The sequence below is a fragment of the Podarcis filfolensis genome (assembly GCF_964270895.1).
Source record: "Podarcis filfolensis genome assembly, chromosome: 9".
Lineage (NCBI taxonomy): Eukaryota > Metazoa > Chordata > Lepidosauria > Squamata > Lacertidae > Podarcis > Podarcis filfolensis.
In genome coordinates this window covers 75,492,487-75,517,754 of record NC_139610.1, presented here as the reverse complement: position 1 = coordinate 75,517,754, position 25,268 = coordinate 75,492,487, and the positions used below count along the sequence as shown (strand labels likewise).

Below are 25,268 nucleotides of genomic sequence, written 5' to 3'. Positions count from 1 at the left end.
GGGCAGAGCAGGGAGCAAAGGAAATTGACCGTGCTGACAAAGGGGGCAACCAGCCCAATGACACCAAGTCGCTAATTGCTTCCACTCCGCCAGCCCCCCCTCTCCTTCCCCGGCATCTGTTGGGTCGGTCCCCCCTTCTCAAACAAGCCTAAGGGGTCCTCTGCAAAGTTCAGTCTTCCCTCTAGGCCAGAGAACATCTCCTTGTGCTTTCAGCAGTGGCACCCGGACTCTTTGTCTCCTTTTTTTCTGGAGAGGGCACCATAATTCAGGCCACTTGGCGATTTTAACCTGCTGTTACTTGATTCGTTGCCTGGTTTTTGAACCAGCTGTATATTGTCTCCCTGCTTATTTAACTTATATGCAGAATTCATCATGCGAAAGGCTGGGCTGGATGAATCCCAAGCCGGAATTAAGATTACTGGAAGAAATATCAACAACCTCAGATATGCAGATGACACAACCTTGATGGCAGAAAGTGAGGAGGAATTAAAGAACCTTTTAATGAGGGTGAAAGAGGAGAGCGCAAAATATGGTCTGAAGCTCAACATCAAAAAAACGAAGATCATGGCCACTGGTCCCATCACCTCCTGGCAAATAGAAGGGGAAGAAATGGAGGTAGTGAGAGATTTTACTTTCTTGGGCTCCATGATTACTGCAGATGGTGACAGCAGTCACGAAATTAAAAGACGCCTGCTTCTTGGGAGGAAAGCATTGACAAACCTAGACAGCATCTTAAAAAGCAGAGACATCACCTTGCTAACAAAGGTCCGTATAGTTAAAGCTATGGTTTTCCCAGTAGTGATGTATGGAAGTGAGAGCTGGACCATAAAGAAGGCTGATCGCCAAAGAATTGATGCTTTTGAATTCTGGTGCTGGAGGAGACTCTTGAGAGTCCCATGGACTGCAAGAAGATCAGACCTCTCCATTCTGAAGGAAATCAGCCCTGAATGCTCACTGGAAGGACAGATCCTGAAGCTGAGGCTCCAAGACTATGGCCACCTCATGAGAAGAGAAGACTCCCTGGAAAAGACCCTGATGTTGGGAAAGATGGAGGGCACAAGGAGAAGGGGACAGCAGAGGACAAGATGGTTGGACAGTGTTCTTGAAGCTACCAGCATGAGTTTGACCAAACTGAGGGAGGCAGTGGAAGACAGGAGTGCCTGGTGTGCTTCTGGTCCAGGGGGTCACGAAGAGTCGGACACGACTAAACGACTAAACAACAACAACAGTCAACTTTAAATAATTCTGCATATCCCCGAAACTTCCATGCAGGTGATCTTTGGGTGCTCTCGAACCTATCACGCCTTGTCAAACAAAAAGTTTCCATTATCAGGAGAGCTAAAATGGCTTCAGTTAATCAACTTAAATTTTGAGTTGATTAAGGGGCTGGGAATAAAGGTTGACTTTGGTGGCCTGGTTTGCAAACCAGGTCACAAAGCCATACTGAATTTCTGAATTCTGGATCTCTCGCCTTCTTTTTTTTGGCAGTAAAGTATTTACAGGCAGTAAAAGCGCAAGACATTTTGTGGTAGATCAATGCACTTTCTGAATCAGTGGAGGAGAAGTTCAGTTCTTAAAAAAGAATTGAACAAATTTACTCTTCCAGAAACGATAACCTGAAACGCAGCCATCCTGCAAAATTCGCACTTTCTTGAATTTTGCAATGCAATTCCCCATCTGACTAATGCATCGTATTAAAAAATGCAGGTATTAGTGTGCATATAACTGCTTATATTGGTAAAGGAGGGGAAACAGAATTGCAAATATGTCTACATTGTGCAAGACTGTGTACAAAAATGTTTGTGCGTGAGATAAAATTCACAGTGTTGATCTGCATCAGGGATGATTGAATTCATAAACTGATGCGAAAGGGTGGAGAGCTGAATTGATAATTGTGAAAAAAATTAAGGCAACCAGAATGGACAGGTTTGTCCTTCTGTACTCTGGGCATCCCACAAAAATGGCTGTTCTGCGCTCCTTTCCCGACTGCTCTTCTTTAGTCGCTACCATATTGGGGCACCCTTGTCTACCGAGAGCAAAGCAAGCACCGTCGTCTCTCCTGCCCAAAGTTGGAGGGGATGTTTTCTGTCAACGCTGCTTCTTGAGAATGACACAAATGCACTTAAGCACCATGGATTTCAAGGGGGCTTAAGGACACTTCATCTGCCTGGAACCCGAGATGCTTATGCTGAACGGCCTTGCAGCCTTTGCCATGAATTAGCTGGTATTCAGCCTGCGGAGGTTTCATTTACTCAGAGGCAGGAGGACAGGAGGGTCTCTAGGAGGGTCTTGGCCACCTCTTTGCCTGGTTCTTATTTAGGCTTGCCATGTGTCCTTAATTTCCCAGACCTTGCAGGGATTTGGCCATTGGAAACAGTGTCCGGAAACCACTTAAATGTTTGGGGAAATCTGGACGTATGGAAACCCACATTGGAAATATTGATTTTGGTGAATTTCCTTAAAATTTGCTCAAAAACATTTTCTTTCTCTTTGGGGGGGATGGGGAGATTTTGCAAGCAAAACTCAACAACTTTGGCCCCAAAAGAAAAGTTCAACATCTTTTGTGTCTGGACTTTCACTTTTTGAAATATGGCAAGCCTATGACTTATTTCTTGGAGCAAGGCTGTTCAGGGGCCTCTCTGTTTCGAAGAGGCAAGATGCTATAAATTTGTGAAATTACGCATGGCATAGAAGGAGAATGGCAAGAGAAAAGTGTTTCTGTCCCTGTCCTAATGCTAGAACTTGTGGACTTTCAATGAAGCTGAAGGTTGGAAGATTTAGGACAGAAAGGATTTATTATTCACACAGAGAAGAGTTCAACTATGGAACTCCCTGCCACTGAGTGCAGTGACCTAGATGGCTTGAAAAGAGGATTAGACAAATTTATAGCATCAGGTTGGCCATTGCAAGAACAGGATTCTGGGCTAGGTATGGGCTACTGAATGGATCCAGCTGGCTCTCCTGGTGTTCTTAAAGGGCCATGCAGCCCAGTTTTACTATCTGATCCTGGCACTATTCTGTCCTGACAAGACTTAGAAACTTAAGGGCCTGTATTCAGTTATGGCTGCAAGAATACTGATAGCCAGAAGTTGGAAATGTGAAACAACACCCACAATAATAGATTGGCAATCACTCAGGCTAGAGTTCTTTCAATTAGCAAAGCTGACCGGAAAAGTCAGAGGACCCCAAATCAAAAAATATTCAGAGAATGGAGACGATTCAAAGAATATATAAGATTATATTGTAAAAATGACATTATCCTAGCAGAACTGAATGATACTTGTATATAATAAACAAATGGAATAAATATACTAGATAATTATACAGGAAAAGTTATAAAACAAACCGTGCAATAAAATTAAGACAATAGAAAAAGCACAACGAGAATGCTTGGAAGTTTCTTTCAGAAGACTTCATTAGAAAAGACAGGATGTTATAACCAATATTCATTTCTTATTGTTAACTCTTCTTTGCATTTTATTTTTATTTTCTTTATCTTTTTTCTACTATATTTTTGTGCTTAATTTTGATGTAACTATTTGTAATATATATGTAAGGTGATATTTTAAATCAATAGAGATGAATTTAAAAAAGAAAAAGAAACTTAAGGGCCTGCTGAGGCAACCCAACCAGATTATTATTATTATTATTATTATTATTATTATTAGCCATGCATTTAAGCTTAATTGTAACTGTCATAGGGAAGAAGTTAGTTATTGATTATTGTGTGTTCTCTCTCTCTCTCTCTCTCTCTCTCTCTCTGTGTGTGTGTGTGTGTGTGTACATACACACAATTACTTTGGGAAAGCATTATAAGACTGTGTTGAACAAATAAATAAATGAGTTGCATCAAGAGCTACTCTCCACCCACCCCAGAACTGAGGCCTGCGTGAGGATCCACAGGAGTTTAACTCTTCTTCCAGCTGTATCCCTGAATACACCCTTGGGTTTTCTCCTATATGTATGAATTGCATCTCTTCCAATGGGCTGGGGGCAGAATCCTGCCCCCTCTGGCATTGGGGTGCATATTGCTGCCTTCAATGAGAAGACCTATTGGGGAGAAACGCAAAGGGCTCCTTGCTGCCTGGTGACCATTTGATCACCTGCATGGTATTTTCACATTGTTTCTGCATCTTCATCCTTGAGTTCTGATGCTTTGGGGATTTCCTGTTGCTTTGACTGATGGTCAGAAAAGTTGTCTCCATTGCAAGCCAACAATTAAATCAAGCCTCTTGTGTTAATCTCTTAAGGACCCTCCTTCCTTCCCCAGGCTCCCCAACTTCAGATGCTAGGTAGGTGGTGAGTGGCCTTTTCTATTGTCAGCCACCTAATAAGTCATAGAATCAAAGAACTGTAGAATTGGAAGGGATCCCCAAAGGACATCTAGTCCAACCACCTTCATTGCAGGAATCTCAGCTGAAGCATCCATGATAGTCAGCAATCCAACCTGCATCCTCCTTGTTCTTTCCATGCTTTCCATGCATCTAAAGCCCTTAGTGGCTTTCATTACTCATTTCATTACTCAGGCTAAGATCCACCCTGCCCCCTGACTGTCTGGCCAGAGTGGTGCATGCTCTGGTTATCTCTCGCTTGGACTACTGCAATGCGCTCTACGTGGGGCTACCTTTGAAGGTGACCCAGAAACTACAACTAATCCAAAATGCGGCAGCTGGACTGGTGACTGGGAGTGGCCGCCGTGATCACATAACACCGGTCTTGAAAGACCTATATTGGCTCCCAGTACATTTCCGAGCACAATTCAAAGTGTTGGTGCTGACCTTTAAAGCCCTAAACGGCCTTGGTCCAGTATATCTGAAGAAGCGTCTCCATCCCCATCGTTCTGCCCGGACACTGAGACACTTTGCTCAAACTCATGCTGGTAGCTTCGAGAACACTGTCCAACCATCTCGTCCTCCATCGTCCCCTTCTCCTTGTGCCCTCCATCTTTCCCAACATCAGGGTCTTTCCCACAGAGTCTTCTCTTTTCATGAGGTGGCCAAAGTATTGTAGCCTCAGCTTCAGGATCTGTCCTTCCAGTGAGCACTCCGGGCTGACTTCCTTCAGAATGGAGAGGTTGGATCTTCTTGCAGTCCATGGGACTCTCCAGAGTCTCCTCCAGCACCAGATTTCAAAAGCATCAATTCTTTGGTGATCAGCCTTCTTTACGGTCCAGCTCTCACTTCCATACATCACTACAGTGGTACCTCGGGTTACATATGCTTCAGGTTACATACGCTTCAGGTTACAGAATCCGCTAACCCAGAAATAGTACCTTGGGTTAAGAACTTTGCTTCAGGATGAGAACAGAAATCGTGCGGTGGCAGCAGGAGGCCCCATTAGCTAAAGTGGTGCTGCAGTTTTAGGTTCAGAACAGACCTCCAGAACGAATTAAGTTCTTAACCCGAGGTACCACTGTACAGGGAAAACCATAAAAGGTAAAGGTAAAGGGACCCCTGACCATTAGGTCCAGTCGTGACCGACTCTGAGGTTGCGGTGCTCATCTCGCTTTACTGGCCGAGGGAGCCGACGTACAGCTTCCAGGTCATGTGGCCAGCATGACTAAGCCGCTTCTGGCGAACCAGAGCAGCGCACGGAAATGCCGTTTGCCTTCCCGCTGGAGCAGTACCTATTTATCTACTTGCACTTTGACGTGCTTTCGAACTGCTAGGTTGGCAGGAGCAGGGACCGAGCAACGGGAGCTCACCCCATCGCGGGGATTTGAACCACCGATCTTCTGATCAGCAAGTCCTAGGCTCTGTGGTTTAACCCACAGCACTAACCGCATCCCGGGAAAACCAGAATAATAAAAAAATATTATTATTAAATAAAATATTATTATTAAATAAAATATTATTATTATTAAATAAAATATTGTTATTATTAAAAGAGTTGGTCCATATGCAGCTCAGCACCGCCTGCTCTCTGAGTTGCCACCACGCGGGACTGAACCCAGGAACTTCTGCGCTTGCAAAGCGGGTGCTCCATCACCGCCGATCGACCTCTCCGTCCTTCCCGGCTCGCCGTCCAAAACTTTCCCGATGGTCCCTAGTGGCTCCGCTTTTCCTCCGCCTCCCTCCCCGGCGCAACCTGCTCATTGTGCGATGTGTCACTTCGCGCAGCGCTGTCAAACACATCGGCCCGTCCCAGCCGAGCGGAGCTTGTGAAAGGCCCAGCGGGGGGGCTGCACATTATGCCACTAATTAGGACCCCGCAGCAGAGGGTTCCCATACACACCTGCACGGTCATGTGACTCCACGGGGTATTCCCCCCCCTTTTTTTGGAGGAGGGGGGGTGGGGAGGTTGCAAAGAATGACCGCTCTACCCGAGCGTGAACCGAAATGTGCTGGACTGCCAAAAAAAAAAAGAAAAAGGAGAGAGGAAGATCCCAGCTTTTCCAAAAAAAATTAATAATGCAATAAAGAATTTGCTGCGCTCACGGCGGCGTTTGCAGGGATGCAAAACTTTCCTCCGGACATTGAGCTGCGGGAGGTGGGTGCGTGTAACGGATTGGGGCCCTTCCCCCAGCACTTGGCTCCGAGGAAAGGACAGAGTCAGGACAGGTAAAAGAAAGGAATTCTTCATGCAAACGCCTAGTTCTGTGCACCGCCCCGAGACCTCCGGATATAGGGCGGCGTATAAATTCAAGAAATAAGTAATAGTTCATCTGTGGAACTCGCTGCTGTAGCCCGTTTCTCCTTTGCTACTGTTATCGCTTTCCTTTAAACCATTCCACGAACATAAGAACTTGTAAACTGATCGCTAATAAGGAACTCTTACGTTGTAGATATCACTGCAAATTGATCGTGCTATTTTTTGTGATGTACAAATGACATAGAAGAAATGGTCTGTTTATTTGTCTCATTTAAATAACTCCTAGGATCCCTGTTTATAAAACGCACTAAAAAGCTTTTTTTAAAAAACAAACATATTTTCAGTGCAAGGTAAAAACGTATATCTTACCCCAGGCATTGGACAGGTTGGGATAATTTTTAATGGCATATTTTTTGCTGCTGCTTTCTTTGGTTCTGTTCTATAGGCAATTCCATTGTGCTCTCTAGATATAATAGCTCAACAACTTTGCATAGCTCAACAACTTTGCCAAAAAAAAAAAAAACCCTAAACAACTTTTGCATCCAGATTTTCACCTTTTGAAATACGGCAACCCTAGGTTATGACCCGTAACAGTGGTTCCCAATTAGTTAATTACTGAGGAAGCCCCTATTTTTCAAAAGCCAAGCCACAGACCCCCTGCTTTTGAAAAGTTTGATAACTCTATGGTAGTTATCTCTGCAAAGCAATTTTTGGAAGAAAATGTGGGGTAGCCCCTAATAAGCAAATGGTTTTAGGTATACTAAAAAAACAGAACAGACCACAATTTTTTATATATATTACTGTGCAAAAATGCCGAAAATCAGTTGGTGGAGAAGGCAAGGAATGGGGCCGCAGACCCCCTGGGTGCGTTCCTGGGACCCCTAATTGGGAACCACTGAATCATAATGCCCTATATGGCTTAAAGGTAAAGGGGCCCCTGACTTAGGTCCAGTTGTGGCCGACTCTGGGGTTGCGGCGCTCATCTCGCTTTATTGGCCGAGGGAGCCAGCGTACAGCTTCCGGGTCATGTGGCCAGCATGACTAAGCCACATCTGGCGAACCAGAGCAGCGCACGGAAATGCCGTTTACCTTCCCGCCAGAGCGGTACCTATTTATCTACTTGCACTTTGACGTGCTTTCGAACTGCTAGGTGGGCAGGAGCAGGGACCGAGGAACGGGAGCTCACCCCGTCACGGGGATTCAAACTGCCAACCTTCTGATCGGCAAGTCCTAGGCTCTGTGGTTTAACCCACAGCGCCACCCGCATCCATCCAGGCTATTTGAAATACAGTATTCCTCATACGAAGCTGCCTAGGTTTTGAGATCTTTAAGAGTGGCCCTTTCCCCAAGTGGCGATGCAGAAGAGGGTCTTCTCAGTAGTGGCTCCTCCCAGGCAACTTTGGCACTCTCTCCCGAAGGAACTTCTACTGGCTCCTTCCTTGCTGTTCATTTGCCAGACTTTCTATTTCCGACAGGCTTTGGGAGGCTGTCTGGTTTCAAGTAAAGGACTTTTAATAATGCTTCACTGTTTTTACTATCTGTATTGTAATAGATTATTTTGTGGGGAATTGCATTGTTTTAATTCCATTATTGTTTAATTACAATGTAACTATTATCTTTTATATGACTTTAGCTTTCTGTGTTGTATGCCTCAAACCCCAGTTCTGGGGAAAAGGTGGAATATTAATATTATTATTTTTATAATGATAATCTGCACACAGAATTAAATTTTTTTCCTCTTTTTTGAGCAAGTCATTTCTACATAATAATAGTACCATCGTAATCATAATTTTTACTGTTATGTGTAAAATCTCATGGAGAACATACAGCGAATGCTGTATGCTAGTTATTTTAATGTTTTGTTTTTCTGATTTTAAGTTCTGCTTTTTGCTCTTACACTTCTCTTAAATTGCTTGTTCTATCTATTTATTTCGTAAAACTTATCCACCACCTGATTGCAAAACGAAAAACCTCAAGGCAGCTTATAAAAAGAAAACAAGAGCAAAACGATCAGTAAAACCAGTTGAAAGCAACAATTTAAAATATTCAAAAAGGAAAAACTCGCACCATCTCTCTAAACTTGTGGGTGGGCGTGTCTAAACGAAAATGCTTTTTTTAGCAGGTGCCGAAAAGACTGCCAAGAAGATGCCTGCTTGATGTGAATAGGCGGGGAGTTCCAAAGTGCAGGTGCTCCCACATTAGAAGTTGATGTTCTTAAAAATGTGGAACAGGTATTATGTGGCCCTGGATCAGTTCTGCTGATCAATGCAGTTAAGTGGGCATCTGTGGGGGAGAAGTTGTGAAACCAGCTCTCTAAACTTGGCTGGAATTCTGAATACCATCCCTCTCATCCTCCACTAGGAGTGTGTGACTGGGGGGTGCCCGGGTTGTGCATGTGCATAGCCCTAGCGCCAAAATGTGTGGGTGACCGGCCCCTTCATGGGGAATTTTGTGAGTGCTTGGACACCCAGGGAGCTGGCATCTACGTCCTCCACGCACATCGAGGGTGCCAATGTTGCCCTCCGTTTCTGGTGGTTCTGGGGATCCGGGACAACTAAACACGAAGGGTTTTTTTTTGGCAAGGTCTGGCTGTGTCTCTTCTGCCAGCCCAGATTTGACCTCCTGGGCCTTTGAGCTCTCCCGGGTGCCCCTTGCCGCTCTTCCTCCTCCTCCTCCTCGTCCTCCTTTACGCTAGTGTGAATGCCTGTCCTTGAAGGGGAGGGGGTTTCAATTGGAAAGACACATTCTGACACAGTCGTAACCCCCTGACCCTGCCGTGGCTGCACCCATTAAGAACAGTGTGTGCCTTCACGCCTGGCAGAAGACAGGTCTCCGGGGTTAGGGGGAATGGAAAGGGAGGGGGGAATGTTCTTCCGCTCACCCATGCACGATCCTTGCCTGCGCCCAGGGAGAAGAAGCCTATGCACACTTCCTTCCCTACACAACTATAAACTCTGCCTTTTTGCCGGGGACACAACTCCTAGCGTTCCTGGTTCATCCCACCCCCTCTTTGTGGGTTAGCCTTTGCTTCTGCTAGAGTTGCTGCCCATCTGCCATGCATGCTTCAGATCATAGAAATTAAGGGTGCTTAGATTAGGGCAGGGGTCAGCAACCTAAGGCCCATGGGCCGGAAGCGGCCTGTGGAGGTCGTTTGACCGGCCCACAAGCCACCCCCGAACCGAGCTGCTTGTTCACGCATGGCGCAAAACCAGCGCAGCATGGGGACTCGCTTCCATGGCGCCGAAAATTGCGTTGGCACAGATGCAGATACCGAAAATCACAGGTGCGCAAACCCAGATGCCGAAAATCACAGGCGCACACACGATCCAGCCCACAGAGGGATCTCTGCAGGACCGATCCAGCCCAGGTAAGGTAAACCTTGCTCACCCCTGCATTAGGCTTTCCATATTTCAAAAAGAAAAAATCCAGACGCAAAGGTTGTTGAGTATGACATGGGTTGCCATACAGGCGTACCTTGGAAGTCAAACGGAATATGTTCTGGAAGTCCGTTCAACTTCCAAAGCATTCAGAAACCAAAACAGTTTCTGATTGGCTGCAGGAGTTTCCTGCAGCTAATCAGAAGTCCGTGGAAGCCCCGTCAGACGTTCAGCTTCCAAAAAAAATTTGAAAACCGGAACAGTCACTCCCAGGTTTCGGTTGCTTGGGAGCCAAAATGTACAATTACCAAGGCATTCAACAACCAAGGAATGACTGTACTTCCAGATGTTCCCGGACATCAGCGATTTCTGCCTGGACACCATTTCTGACTGCCGCAATCCAGCTATGTTCGGGAAATTCCAGACGTATGACAGTCTTTTTATTATTATTATTTATTTAATCATTTTTTCAGTACAAACAACAACCCCAAAAAACACATAGTCTTAGTAGATGTTAAATCTCAGAACACGGACTGGGCGCAGCTGAGGGGTACACAAACCCAAATGCAAGGCCCAACTTGACACATCACTCATTGCAGCTGCCCTGGTCTGCTTGTTTGTTTATTATTCCCTTCATAAAATTTATACGCTGCTTTACGGTTAACCCCCCCCCCCAACACGGCATTGTAGAATCGTATCATGGAACCAACCCCTCAAAGCAGTTTACATTTTAAGAAGTAAGTAAATTATCAATAAGGAAAAGGTCTGTGGGGTTGCACTGTTTGGAAAAATATCGCAGACAACTTTGGGATTTTCATTTAGATCAACAAAAAAACCATGCTCTGAGAATGACGAATGAGGAAGTGGGTGGAGATTCACTTGGGACACCATGATCCAAGAGGCTGGGTTCTATAGCCTCTCTCTGTAAGTACTGAAATACTGAAAAAAAGGATGATAGGAAACTTTTCCTTGTCTTTATAATTTCCTGGGCAACCAGACGGGAGCCACCGGGAGCACCCTGAAAGGGCCACAGGGAGTTGCCGCCTCTGCTTGACCCTATGTACCAGGGGCTGCTCAAGGCATTTCAACACCCTGCTGCACAATATAATAATAATAATTTATTATTTATACCCCACCCATCTGGCTGGGTTTCCCCAGCCACTCTGGGCGGCTTCCAACAAAACACTTAAATACAATAACCTATTAAACATTAAAAGCTTCCCTAAACAGGGCTGCCTTCAGATGTCTTCTAAAAGTTTGGTAGTTGTTCTTCTCTTTGACATCTGGTGGGAGGACATTCCACAGGGTGGGTGCCACCACCAAGAAGGCCCTCTGCCTGGTTCCCTGTAATTTGGCTTCTCGCAGTGAGGGAACTGCCAGAAGCCCCTCAGAGCTGGACCTCAGCGTCTGGGCTGAACGATGGGGGTGGAGATGCTCCTTCAGGGATACTGGACCGAGGCCATTTAGGGCTTTAAAGGTCAGCACCAACACTTTGAATTGTGCTCGGAAACGTACTGGGAGCCAGTGTAGGTCTTTCAAGACCGGTGTTATATGGTCTCGGCAGCCACTCCCAGTCACCAGTCTAGCTGCCGCATTCTGGATTACTTTGTAAGGAAAGATCCTTTCTGGATCCTGTGCCACCCCCCTTCCCAGCAGCAGGGCTTTGCATCGGTTCCTCATTGCAGGAGAAGCCAATGCAAAGTCATGATGGAGGGTTTGGAATCTCCCCTCTCTCCCCAGTGGCAAAGCTGGGAGGCGAAATGGGATGACAGCCCTTGGGCAGGCGGGCTCTGCTACGTACAGCACCTGGCACCTGTGTGGACATCAAACAGTGCCTGAAATAACAGAAGCAATATTCTGTTTCTCGCTCTCGCTCTCCCTCTCACGCCCCAGCCAGCTCGCCTTCAAGACCTGGGGGGAAATACCAGCCCTCCTTGTGACTTGAGACTCCGCCTGTTTGCTGTGGTTAATAATAAAACCCTCTGAGCCAGCCAGAGCCCATCCGACCAAGTTGGGCTGGGGCAGCTCAGAGCTGTTTCTGACCTGCTGTGCCGAGATGCAGACAGGCTGGAACCGCAACCGGGAGATTTCAGGCCAAAGCTGTCACCTCAGCCAAGGTCATTGGGGAATTGCCTTACCGAAGGTGCGTGTGTTTGTGTGTGCTTGCAGACCTTAGGAGCCACCTCGCCCAGAAGGACTTCAACTTTGCTCATTGACTTTGTGGGAGCCCAACCCCACAAATATATTGTAAGTCCAGTGTTGCAGACTTAGGTGCCTGTTTTCACATGTATGGAGAGAGCGGCTGAGGCAGCCCAGCCAGATGGGTGGATTATTATTATTATTATTATTATTATTATTATTATTATTATTATTTCATGTTTCGTATTCACACAGAGAGATGCATGAGCAGGCAGGTGAATTGAGAAGAAACCCTCATGAGCTACCCAGCCTGGGACACATTACTTGATCCACAAAGAATAAAACTCAGAACAATATCTGTGTTCCAACTGGATGAGGCACATGGGAGGCAGTGTGGCCTAGTGGTTAGAGTGTTGGACTAGGACCAAGGAGACAAGGGTTTGAATCCCCTCTTGGCTATGAAGCTCACAGGGTGACCTTGGGCCAGTCACTGCCTCTCAGTCTAACCTACCTCACGGGGCTGTTGGGATTAAAAGGGGAGGGGAAGAACCACCTATTCCAACTTCCACTTCTTGGAGGAAAAGTGGGATATAAGTGTAAAATAAAAATTAGAGTAATCAGTGCTTTTTTCTGGGGGGGGGGCGCAGGGGTACGCAGTGGCGTAGCGTGGGGGGTGCAGGGGGGGCCAGCCGCACCGGGCGCAACATCTGGGGCTTAGGGTTAGGGGGCGCAAATTACTTGCCTTGCCCCGGGTGCTGACAACCCACGCTACGCCACTGGGGGTACGCATATCCCTAAACATTTTGTGAATCTTTGTACTTTTGTCCATTTACTGTATTTATTTTCCCTAATTTAAACTATAAAATGGTGGGTTTCTTGAGTCAAAATGAGAGTACCCCTAAACATTTTTTTAAAAAAGAAAAAAAGCACTGAGAGTAATGATACAATAACCACTGCCTTTCATGGGCATAGCTAGGATTTATTAGCTGGAGCCTTTCTCAGGGCTGCCATATTTCTAGAAGTGAAAATCCAGGCACAAAGGTTATTGAGCTTTTTTTGGTCACAGTTGTCAAGCTTTTCCTTTTTTTGCAAACGTATGGCAGCCCTACCTTGGTTAGTTATGCAATTTTATTTATTTCCTTGATGGGGGGGGGGAGAGAATCAGGGGCTAGACCCATGCCACCCTCATCACCAACACCTATTACTGGCTGGAGTTTTTCAGCAATACCCAGAAGCGCAACACAAACACACACCAATGTGTTGCACTCTGCAGCATGCATGTGCAATTGGGGATCAGGCCCTCGGAGGCAGACTCTGAAAGAGCTGCTCTACTTTAAGGTGTTGCCCAGGCAGAAGTTCGCCAAGGCTAATCTGAAGACCCCAGTCCCAATCTCCCCCCCCCCCCTCACGGTGCAAAACCTTTCCTAGGGTTTGGAATTGGGGGCGCCATTTCTTGTTCACCTCATTCTCCAGGCAACATATGAACACATGGGATGCCAGGTTCCCAGGCACCCAGGCTTGAGACTTGAGCATAGCTGTCAACGTTCCCCGTTTTTTAAGGGAAATTCCCTTATTCCGAATAGGATTCCTCGCAAGAAAAGGGAAAAGTTGACAGCTATGCTTAAGAGAGAGAGAGATCTCCTGCGCTAGTTTCTCACACTCTTCCTCTTCAGTTTCATTATATGTTTTCCATTATCCTCAGCATCCCGGTCTTCTCCCCTCCCAGGCACTCTCCCCCAGGAGAAGGAGGAAGCCACGGAAAGTGGGATAAAATGGACAGTTTTGGAGAAGGCAAGGAGGAGAACTGGACCCTGCGAACGGGAGGCTTCTGGATCTCCTCCGCTTGAGATCTTAAGCAGACCCACAGCCTAGCTATCAAGCGCATTTAAGGCATATCCCTTCCTGCAGATAATTCTGGGAACTGTAGTTTTTTAAGGGTGCTGGGAGATTCGCCTGACATGCCTTTTCTTTGGGTAAGTCTTAGCAATCGCAGCATCCTTTTCGAAGTGCGCACGGGCAAGAGATTTCCCTTTCTTTTTCCTGACTCCTCCCGAAAATACTCACTCAGTCTCGGGTGGGTGATGTAGTTCCTGGTCACTGCTTGGACGTGCTCTCGTGCCCCGGCCAGGACTCCTCCGGGGTGCCCGTTGACCCTCACTTCCACCTTGGTGGCCATGTCCTTGGGGAGTCCAGGCAGACGCGAGCCGAAAAGCAAGGGCTGGTCTCTGAAGTTTTTGTACCTGATCTGCCTGACAGAGGCCAGCTGCGGTGATCTGCCTCCTCCTCCGTGTTGTCCCTGAACACAGAATTATTTGTTGCCTGTAAACTGTCCGGCAGCTGCAGGTTTGAGATGCATGTTGCAAAGGTCTCGCTGAAAAATCTGGGGCGTGTAAGGCTCCCCCCCCCCCCGCCCCAAGCAGCGATATTCTCACTGCCATGGCTTTATTCAGGAAGGGGATTGTGTAGGTTCAGAAAAGGGCAAGCGAAATGATCGAAGGGATCCCCTAGGGAAAGGTTGCAGCCCTTTTTAAATGAGTAAGAGGCGACAGGATAGGAATCTACCTCTCTTTTAAATCTGCCTCTCTTTTAAATCGGAACCAGCGAAGGCGGTGAAGGTCCTGTGTGAGTGTCTGGAGGCAGTTGGAGGATGGATGGTGGCTAACAGATTGAGGTTGAATCCTGACAAGACAGAAGGACTGTTCTTGGGGGACAGGAGGCGGGCAGGTGTGGAGGACTCTCTGGTCCTGAAAGGGGTACCTGTGCCCCCGAAGGACCAGGTGCACAGCCTGGGAGTCATTTTGGACTCACAGCTGTCCATGGAGGTGCAGGTCAATTCTATGTCCAGGGCAGCTGTCTCCCAGCTCCATCTGGTACGCAGGATGAGACCCTCCCTGCCTGCAGAGGTCCATACTCCCTGCCTGCAGAGGTCCTCTCGCCAGAGTGGTCCATACTCTAGTTATCTCCTGCTTGGTAGATTACTATAAAAGATGCAGTAGAAAAGGTTTAATAATGGGACCCACAGAGGAAGAGGAGGGAAGTTCAGAGATTCATGGGAATCTTGTACCTGTGGAAGGTGTTGTGGTATGATTGTAACCTTTAATGTGTAAAATCAAATAATTAAATTTGTAAAAAAAGAAAGAGGTTTGTTTTTTCTTTTGTCACATGGCTGGTTCTGGGCCAGCAGGTCTGGCAGGTTCAACCAGGCTGGGCAGGAGCTATCTAGCCAGTGTCTGAATGGGACACCTGCCAGAAGCCCCCACCTATGACCACCTTGAGCTCTGTGATGGGACAAAAGGTGGGAGATAATTTGATGGGAACTTGGGGTGTGTGTGGGTCCTTCCAGCAAAGGTCAGTTGCTTCAAGCGATGTTGCTCTCTCCAGAGGGAAACACTAATCTTTCCTTGACAATGTACTAAGCTTGGGCTGTTGAAAGTATAAACAGCACATGTTGTGAATGCAAAATATTGTCGTTGGTGGCAATGGGTGCCAGAGGGGGGGAGGAGCAGCACAGAGGAAACAGAGAGGAAAGATGTGTCCATATTTCCCAGAGACATCCCTGATTTGGAGACTCTGTCCCAGTTTCTGATCTGAACCCAGAATGTCCCACTTTTCCTTAGGATGTCCCTATTTTCACTGAAGAAATGTTGGAGGGTATGGAGTTATCTGACCCCCGAGCCATCTGAAGGCAATCCTATACAGTGGTACCTCGGGTTACAGATGCTTCAGGTTACATACGCTTCAGGTTACAGACTCTGCTAACCCAGAAATAGTACCTCGGGTTAAGAACTTTGCTTCAGGATGAGAACAGAAATTATGCTCTGGCGGTGCGGCAGCAGTGGGAGGCCCCATTAGCTAAAGTGGTGCCTCAGGTTAAGAACAGTTTCAGGTTAAGAACAGACCTCCGGAACAAATTAAGTTCTTAACCCAAGGTACCACTGTATAGGGAAGTTAATGTTTTACAGTATTATGTTTTTATATATGTTGAAAACTGCCCAGAGTGCCTGGGGCAACCCAGTAAGTTGTGTGGGATATAAACAGGAAAATTATCATTATGGAATGGGATGTCCCTATTTTCATCAGAGAAATGTTGGAGGGTGTGTGTTTGCAGACATCTTTGTAACACAGAGTTGGTCTGCCAAGGGGCCTGGTGCCTGAAGCCTGCTCCCCACAGAGCCCCTCCTTGGGGATCCTGCCATCATATATATAGTTTCTTTGAATCTTTTAGAATAAAACACAGCATCAGAGCTGCAGGAGGCATTAGCACTGCTGTAGTCCTCCTTGCAGAGGGGCTGATCCTCTCCTCCCCTGCTACGGAGGAGATCTTAATGTATCTTAAGGGTTGCACTAGGCCGGCAGAAGGAAGGCGTCTTTGCCCAGGAATATTATCTCGTACAGGGCTTTGCTTTTAGCACTTTTTCCAGCAAGGCGCCCCATTCTGCTATAGACAACGCCAGAGGAGGAACGGGCTGCCCACTCAGCCATGAGGTAACTTCAACCTCCAGCCGGACCACCAAACCGTTGTGCTAAGTACCCGTGTTCCCTCTCTAACTCGATCCCAAGAGGGGAAATGCTACGAACTCTCTCTGCTTTCTGCTTTCTGTTAAACCACCAGCTGATTGCAAATGCATCCTTTCTTCTGTTTGCAAAAGAAAACACCAAACAGGGATATTTTGGCAGCATACCTTGAAAGACTTGGGGGCTTTGTACATCTGCTGCTGTCAGTTAAAAATTCATGGAATCCCTAGGCAAGGAATGACAACATCCCTCTCTTTCTCTGCTCCTGAAAAGGCCAGGGAATTTCCTTAAATTATTACTATGACAAAAGTTATATTTATTTCATTGAGACAGAGACTAGCAGCCTGGCCTTGCAAAACAGAGAATCCAAAGGCAGGATTGTATCTGGGCTTCAAACACTGCAAGCTTTGGAATTGCCCAGAATTCTTCATCTTCACATCAAACAAGCAAACTTCTCATTCGGATCTGATTCACATGGTGAATAATTCCTACAAGGACAGCTCCTCTGTGGAAGCAAGTCGTGCGATGGTTGCCATGCATGATTGTGACAGATGCAGAGTTTCAACGGCCTGCACATGGTTCGTTACTCATGCTTTACGGGTCCTGCTGACGGCTGTTTGTCTCTGCACAGAGATGGGAGAGGCTGGGAAAGCTCATTGCATGCTCCCTTTTTGGTGGTCCAGCTGACCATGAAGGTCTTCGGAAAAATGTGGGTAGCAGAGAAACATACCCGCCAACATTATTCCAATGAAAATGTTGTTGTTTAGTCGTTTAGTCGTGCCCGACCTTTGTGACCCCATGGCACTCCTGTCTTCCACTGCCTTCCGCAGTTTGGTCAAACTCATGTTCATAGCTTCGAGAACACTGTCCCACCATCTCGTCCTCTGCCATCCCCTTCTCCTTGTGCCCTCCATCTTTCCCAACATCAGGGTCTTTTCCAGGGAGTTTTCTTTTCTCATGAAGTGGCCAAAGTCTTGGAGCCTCAGCTTCAGGATCTGTCCTTCCAGTGAGCACTCAGGGCTGATTTCCTCCAGAATGGAGAGGTTTGATCTTCTTGCAGTCCATGGGACTCTCAAGAGTCTCCTCCAGCACCAGAATTCAAAAGCATCAATTCTTCAGCGATCAGCCTTCTTTATGGTCCAGCTCTCACTTCCATACATCACTACTGGGAAAACCATAGCTTTAACTATACGGACCTTTGTCGGCAAGGTGGTGTCTCTGCTTTTTAAGATGCTGTCTAGGTTTGTCATTGCTTTTCTCCCAAGGAGCAGGCGTCTTTTAATTTTGTGACTGCTGTCACCATCTGCAGTGATCATGGAGCCCAAGAAAGTAAAATCTCTCACCAATGAAAATAGGGACATCCTATTCCATAATAAGGGACATGGGTGGGGCTGTGGGTTAAAGCACAGAGCCTTGGGCTTGCCGATCAGAAGGTCGGTGGTTCGAATCCCCACGATGGGGTGAGCTCCTGTCTCTCGGTCCCTGCTCCTGCCAACCTAGCAGTTCAAAAGCACGTCAAAGTGCAAGTAGATAAATAGGTACCGCTCTGGCGGGAAGGTAAATGGCTTTTCCGTGCGCTGCTCTGGTTCGCCAGAAGCGGCTTACTCATGCTGGCCACATGACCCGGAAGCTGTACGCTGGTTCCCTCGGCCAATAAAGCGAGATGAGCGCCGCAACCCCAGAGTCGGTCACGACTGGACCTAATGGTCAGCGGTCCCTTTACCTTTTTATTCAATAATAATAATAATAATAATAATAATAATAATAATAATAATTGTATTGTTTATATGCCACCCATTAAACATTAAAAAACCCCTCCAAACCTTCCCTATACAGGGCTTCCTTCAGATGTCTTCCAAAGGTTGTATTGTTACATAGCTCCTTGGCTTGGGGGTCATATAACTCCATCCCCTCTGACATTTCTCCGATGAAAATAGAGACGTCTTAAGGAAAAGCAGCACATTCTAGGATCAAATCAGAAACTGGGGTGGTTTCTGTAAATCCGGGACTGTCCCTCTCCCTTGTTCATTTTCTCTGTTGCTGCTGTTCAGAACAATGGTGAGAGGCTTATGTTGTGGGTGAACAGTTCATGCCCCTCTGGGTGAGAGTCAGGGTGGGGGCAGTGAAAGGTGTTAAGCTGTTCATAAGCTGCCAAGAGTCTGTTGACCCATTGGGACCCTCATTGGGAGAGAGACAGACAGGAAGTCCCCCATGTGAGAGATGCGGGGGAGGGGACTATTGCTAAAGCCATTTTGGTTGTTTGACTCAGATAAATGTCCTGTCTTCTCTACAACCAGGAATCTGGAAAAACTGGAGATTCTTCTTCTTCTCATCCTCCTTCTTTATTCAATTTGTATACCACTCTATACCCGTACATCCCAGCACAAAATCACAATATAAAACACAAAATACATAACCAAAATGAAGACAACCCAACAATCTTCCCTTTCACTACATGTTTTAAAAGGGCATTAGATGTTTTAAAAATGGTCCCCAGCTGGTTTTTTGTTTGTTTGTTTGGTTGGTTGGTTTTTAATAATGCCGTATTGAGAAGAATCACAAACTCCTTAATGGCAAGAGCCAAATTTTATAAGGCAAATGTAAAAGAGTCTACTGTTTCAGCCAGTGGCATAGTGTGGGGGTTGCAGGGGGGGCCGGCCGCACCGGGCGCAACATCTGGGGGTTAGGGTTAGGGGGTGCAAATCCACGGGTTAGGGGGCGCAAATTACTTGCCTTGCCCCGGGTGCTGACAACCCACGCTACGCCACTAGTTTCAGCTATCTTTTATTTTATTTGTGCGCATCCTGTTAATTATATTTAAGATACTGCATCTAAAGAACTGAAATGGGAACCTGGTATAATGGAATTTAAAATTTAGGAATGTGACCAGTCAAGCTAAACATAGTACAGTGGTACCTCGGGTTAAGGATTTAATTCATTCCGGAGGTCCGTTCTTAACCTGAAACTGTTCTTAACCTGAGGTACCACTTTAGCTAATGGGGCCTCCTGCTGATGCTGCGCCGCCATTGTGTGATTTCTGTTCTCATCCCAAAGCAAAGTTCTTAACCTGAGGTACTATTTCTGAGTTAGCTGAGTCTGTAACCTGAAGCGTCTGTAACCCAAGGTACCACTGTAGTCATTTATCTAGTTAGCGGTCATTTAACTAGTTGGGTCGACATCCAGGGCTTTACTGAGTTGTGCCGATTTATGTATCCCATTAGATAAAGTCCATTTTTCCTGTTTTATATGGTGATGGCCTATAGTTATAAGTGACACATGTGAAATGAAGTGAAATGAACTTGCGTTGATATGTAAGATGATGGAGATGTGGCAGGAGAGGCATCTTCAAATATAGTTGTACCTCGGGTTAAGAACTTAATTCGTTCCGGAGGTCTATTCTTAACCTGAAACTGTTCTTAACCTGAAGCACCACTTTAGCTAATGGGGCTTCCAGCTACCACCACGCGATTTCTGTTCTCATCCTGAAGCAAAGTTCTTTACCCTAGGTACTATTTCTGGGTTAGTGGAGTCTGTAACCTGAAGTGTATGTAACCTGAAGCATCTGTAACCCAAGGTACCACTGTATCTGAAGGGCTTTCACGGGGAAGATTGTTTTCTGCTGCTCCAGACGGAAGGCCCTGAACCGATGGATTCAAACGACAAAAAAGAGAAGAGATTCCAGCTGAACCTTATGAGGTTTTATTATCGAGGTTGGACTCTGTTGTGGCTTTGTTAGCTGCATTGCATGGGGCTGGACTAGATGACACTTGGAGAGCCCTTCTGTGGGATGTATTGCAGGAGCAGTCAAGTACGACATTTCCCTGTTTCCTAGGGTGGACACTGTTAGCAATTCACTCCTCCGTTGCTGCAGATGAGATTGTTGTAAATCACATGCCTGTCTGGGACGGCTCTGCGAAAGGAAGACAGTCTTATCTCTTCCGCTGCTGGTAGTATTACACTGTACTTTCGCTTTTATTTCTTCTTGTTTGTTCTCTCGGAGCTGGAGAGAACGGACGCCATGATGCTTTTGTCTGTACATAGTGTGTAAATAAATAGTAGATTAGCTCTACGATGTCTCACTCTTCTTGCTGTGTTATGCCAGAAGATTAGTGTGCAGCGTACACTCGAGTAGGACCCTGGCAGAGACACATGCCCGACTGGCATGTTCTCTCCCTCCTGGTCAATCGTTTGGGAGCTTCAAAAGCTTTCTTCAGCCCGAACATCACAGCGACCGATGCCAACCGACATTGGCACACTTAGGGATCTGCAGAGTTTGCGCAACTTGCGCATGACAGACCCCAGCAACTCAGCATTTTGGCTAATCTACTTTATTTACATATAAACACACACGGAGCACTGCAACATGGCTTTCTGTCTCTCTGGCATCAGACAGCAAAGAGAAAAAGAACAAAGGACAATAGTCCCACTTCACGGAACACAGGAACACAAACATCCTGTCTCCATCACTTCCCACTCTGTGGAGTCAAAACATATACCGTCATGTGAAAGACAACAATCCCATGACTGCAGTCACGGAGCAGGAATTCTAACAGCTGGTATATGTCGCTAGGAAGTGCACTGGAAGAGAAGAGAGATGCCTTTTCCAGAGCTGTGCGTACCGGAGGACGCTCAGAGATTCAGGGGCCTTCAGGCACCCCCAGGGCATTTTCCCAACATTGGTAGCAGAGGATGGTTCCGGGCCATCGCCCTCTGGAACAGCGACACCTGGGGGATCCCTTCTGTGGGATGTATTGCAAGAGCAGTCAAGTACAACATTTTCCTGCTTCCTAGAGTGGACACACAGGGGAATGTGGCTCCACACATGGAGGACTTCCTGTCATACCTGCTCTGGAGCCTCCTCGCCTTGATGTGACCAGGTAGATGGATGTGACCCTAGCTGACCATGCAAAAAGGCTGGCCATGCAGCTATCTTCCCTTTGGGACTTCCTCTTCTGAGTCTCTACAGCTCCTGGCTCCTAACCAGCACATGGCTCATCCTTCCAGAGGATGGAAGCCACAAGCAGAAATTCTGAGACCTAGCTCAGATTTATTTTCTTTACAAATGAAACTGTAACCACAAGATAAAGCCTGCCTTCAGATGACTGCTGGGAACTGAATGTGAGTCAAACTTTATTGTCATTTCTCAAGATGGCTGTGTTGTGTTATTTTATTTTAAGAGGGAAATAAAGGGGAAATTTACCAGGAACAATCCAGACTGGACAAGCCAGACTGGATTGCTTAATTAAAAGGGCTTTGGCAGGATGTTGGGTGACTCCCTGACTGAAACCGAAAGTGGAATTTTGCAATCAGAAGAGTTAAGAACAAAGAAATATATACTCCAGAGTAACTTCGAGTCAAAAAAGCCATAAGGCAGAAAAGGATCAGGAATAACTAATATGGACATAATATTTGATAAAGAATTAGAGGAACAATTGATGGAAATTAAAACCTCACACAGGAAGAAGAAAGGAAAACTTCACTTGCGAATTTACAAATTATTATATGTGTTAATGCGGATTGAAGTTAATTATTGTAGCTGTGGTATAAGGGATTTTATTAGGAGTGGATTGTATTTGGTTTGAGCAATAACCTGGAGGCAGAATTAAAGGGAATTAGACCTTGAAGTACAGCATGTGGGAAGCCACAAAATATTATAATTGGCTATGTGATTGATTTGTATTTGAATTGGCATTGCTATTTGGTATTAATATAATATGGTGCATATTGGATTCTTATAATTGAAAATTAATAAAAAATTATTCAACAAGCTTAATTCTTATTTTAACAAGCTCTAGTGAGTCAACGGCTTCACTATAAGCTGCAAGGCAATGTGCTCTGCTGTTTTCTCACTAGCGTGAGTGAGGAGAGATAATACCAAAACAATAAACGGCCTCGGTCCAGTATACCTGAAGGAGTGTCTCCACCCCGATCGTTCTGCCCGGACACTGAGGTCCAGCTCCCAGGGCCTTCAGGCGGTTCCCTCACTGCGAGAAGCCAAGTTACAGGGAGCCAGGCAGAGGGCCTTCTCGGTGGTGGCACCCACCCTGTGGAATGCCCTCCCACCAGATGTCAAAGAGAAGAACTGCCAGACTTTTAGACGACATCTGAAGGCAGCCCTGTTTAGGGAAGCTTTTAACGTTTAACAGGTGTTCTGTTGGAAGCCGCCCAGAGTGGCTGGGGAAACCCGGCCAGATGGGCGGGGTATAAATGATAAATAATATTATTATAATATATCTCCTCCTACCTTCCTAAACATTCCCACATCTTCCAACTCTGTGATTCTATGATATTCACTTTACCCTGATTATGAGATAAACTTTCATCCCCTGACAGCCCTGCAATTGCTTCCCCGCTCAGCTCTCCACTGAGACAGGGATTCCTAGAGAGTTGTGTATCATGGTGAGTTATCATGTGGTGGGCAACCACCGTACTTCTCACACGGAGAATCTCATGTGGATCGCGTGGACTTTTTTCTTTTTCATCCATTCCATTTTTCTTAATGTTTCTGAGTCAAATCTCTCATTCTGCACTTACTTGCTGATGCTTGACGAGCCACCGCCCAGGAATGGAGGACTAACTGAAGATCGTCATCTTCAAACATCAATAGAGTTGTCATAAGGAATTCTCCAGAGGGGAGGACCTCCAGAGGTTCTGACTAAACTTCAGGAAGAACTTTCTGACAATAGGAGCTGTTCAACAGTGGAACAAATTCCTTTGGAAGATGAAACAAAAAATTTTTTTTCCTTCCAGTAGCACCTTAAAGACCAACTAAGTTAGTTCTTGGTATGAGCTTTCGTGTGCATGCACACTTCTTCAGATACACTGAAACAGAAGTTGCCAGATCCTTCTATATAGTGAGAAGGTGGGGAGGGGTATTACTCAGAAGGGTGGTGGGAATGGGTGGTTGGCAGATAGCTGGGATGAGCCTGTTGACGACTCTTAACGACTGCAATAGGTCTTACAGGAAAAAGCAAGGGGTGAGAAGGTGAAAAATGGCTTTGTCATGTATAATGAGATAAGAATCCAATGTCTTTGTTCAGACCAGGTCTCTCCCCTTGCTTTTTCCTGTAAGACCTATTGCAGTCGTTAAGAGTCGTCAACAGGCTCATCACAGCTATCTGCCAACCACCCATTCCCACCACCCTTCTGAGTAATACCCCTCCCCACCTTCTCACTATATAGAAGGATCTGGCAACTTCTGTTTCAGTGTATCTGAAGAAGTGTGCATGCACACGAAAGCTCATACCAAGAACTAACTTAGTTGGTCTTTAAGGTGCTACTGGAAGGAAAAAATTTTTTTTGTTTTGACTATGGCAGACCAACACGGCTACCTATCTGTAACTGGAACTTTGGAAGATGGTGGACTCTCCTTCCTTGGAGGTTTTCAAGCAGAGGTTAGGTGGCCATCTCTTGGGGATACTGTAGTTGTGATTTCTGCATTGCAGAGGGTTGGACACGATGATCCAGCTCTATAATTCTGTGATTCTTACTTGGGTTTTCTCTTGATACCTGGTTCGAGGAGGCCTTATTCATTGCTATATCTGGAAAGCTCATACATTCTTTGTGAGTCTCCAGGGGTAAAGCTAAACCCATGGACCACATAGCTACGTGGTGATAGTTTATGTCTCTTACGTTAAGAGACAAACTCAGGTTGAAAAGCCCCCCATGTAGAATCACTTTATTTGGATTTGATTTCACATCAGGACTTATTGTCAATTGCTCTCCTCTGCTTCTGGGGAACTATAATCTCAATAGCTATACTACTCCTTTGGTTTTTTTCCTGTGATCATCTTTCTGCTCTGGGTCTTCTTCTCCATCTAAGCCAGGGGTCAGCAAACTTTTTTAGCAGGGGGCCAGTCCATTGTCCCTCAGACCTTGTGGGGGGCCGGACTATATTTTGGGGGGGAAATGAATGAATTCCTATGCCCCACAAATAACCCGGAGATGCATTTTAAATAAAAGGACACCTTCTACTTAGGCTGATTCCCAGACTGTCCATGGGCCAGATTTAGAAGGTGATTTGGCCGGATCCTTATTTTGCCTCCCCATGATCTAAGCTGTTGCCCATATGGAGTTTAAAAGGCAAGCCACGGTTTGATTTTGCCTTTTTCGAATTCTATAGTAAGGTAAAGGTACCCCTGCCCGTACAGGCCAGTCGTGTCCGACTCTAGGGTTGTGCGCCCATCTCACTTAAGAGGCCGGGGGCCAGCGCTGTCCAGAGACACTTCCGGGTCACGTGGTCAGCGTGACGAAGCTGCTCTGGCGAGCCAGCACCAGCGCAGCACACGGAAACGCCGTTTACCTTCCCGCTATAAAGCGGTACCTATTTATCTACTTAGGGACGCGGGTGGCTCTGTGGGTAAAACCTCAGTGCCTAGGACTTGCTGATCGTAAGGTCGGTGGTTCGAATCCCCGTGACAGGGTGAGCTCCCGTCATTCGGTCCCAGCTCCTGCCCACCTAGCAGTTCAAAAGCACCCCTAAGTGCAAGTAGATAAATAGGTACCGCGTTATAGCGGGAAGGTAAACGGCATTTCCATGTGCGGCGCTGGTGCTGGCTCGCCAGTTGCAGCTTTGTCACGCTGGCCACGTGACCCAGAAGTGTCCTCGGACGGCGCTGGCTCCCGTACTCTTGAGCGAGATGAGCG

General features: G+C 46.4%; 1 protein-coding gene across 1 annotated transcript in view; it reads right to left on the bottom strand.

Moving 5' to 3' along the window:
- The window catches only part of ATP6V1B1 (ATPase H+ transporting V1 subunit B1), a 76,052-nt gene extending 61,603 nt beyond the window's left edge, over positions 1-14,449 (bottom strand). The window contains exon 1 of the mRNA XM_083571479.1: positions 14,172-14,449. Coding sequence (XP_083427605.1) covers positions 14,172-14,283 — 112 coding nt within the window. The 5' untranslated portion in view covers positions 14,284-14,449. The remainder of the gene's footprint in view (positions 1-14,171) is intronic.
- Positions 14,450-25,268: the final 10,819 nt, after the last annotated feature.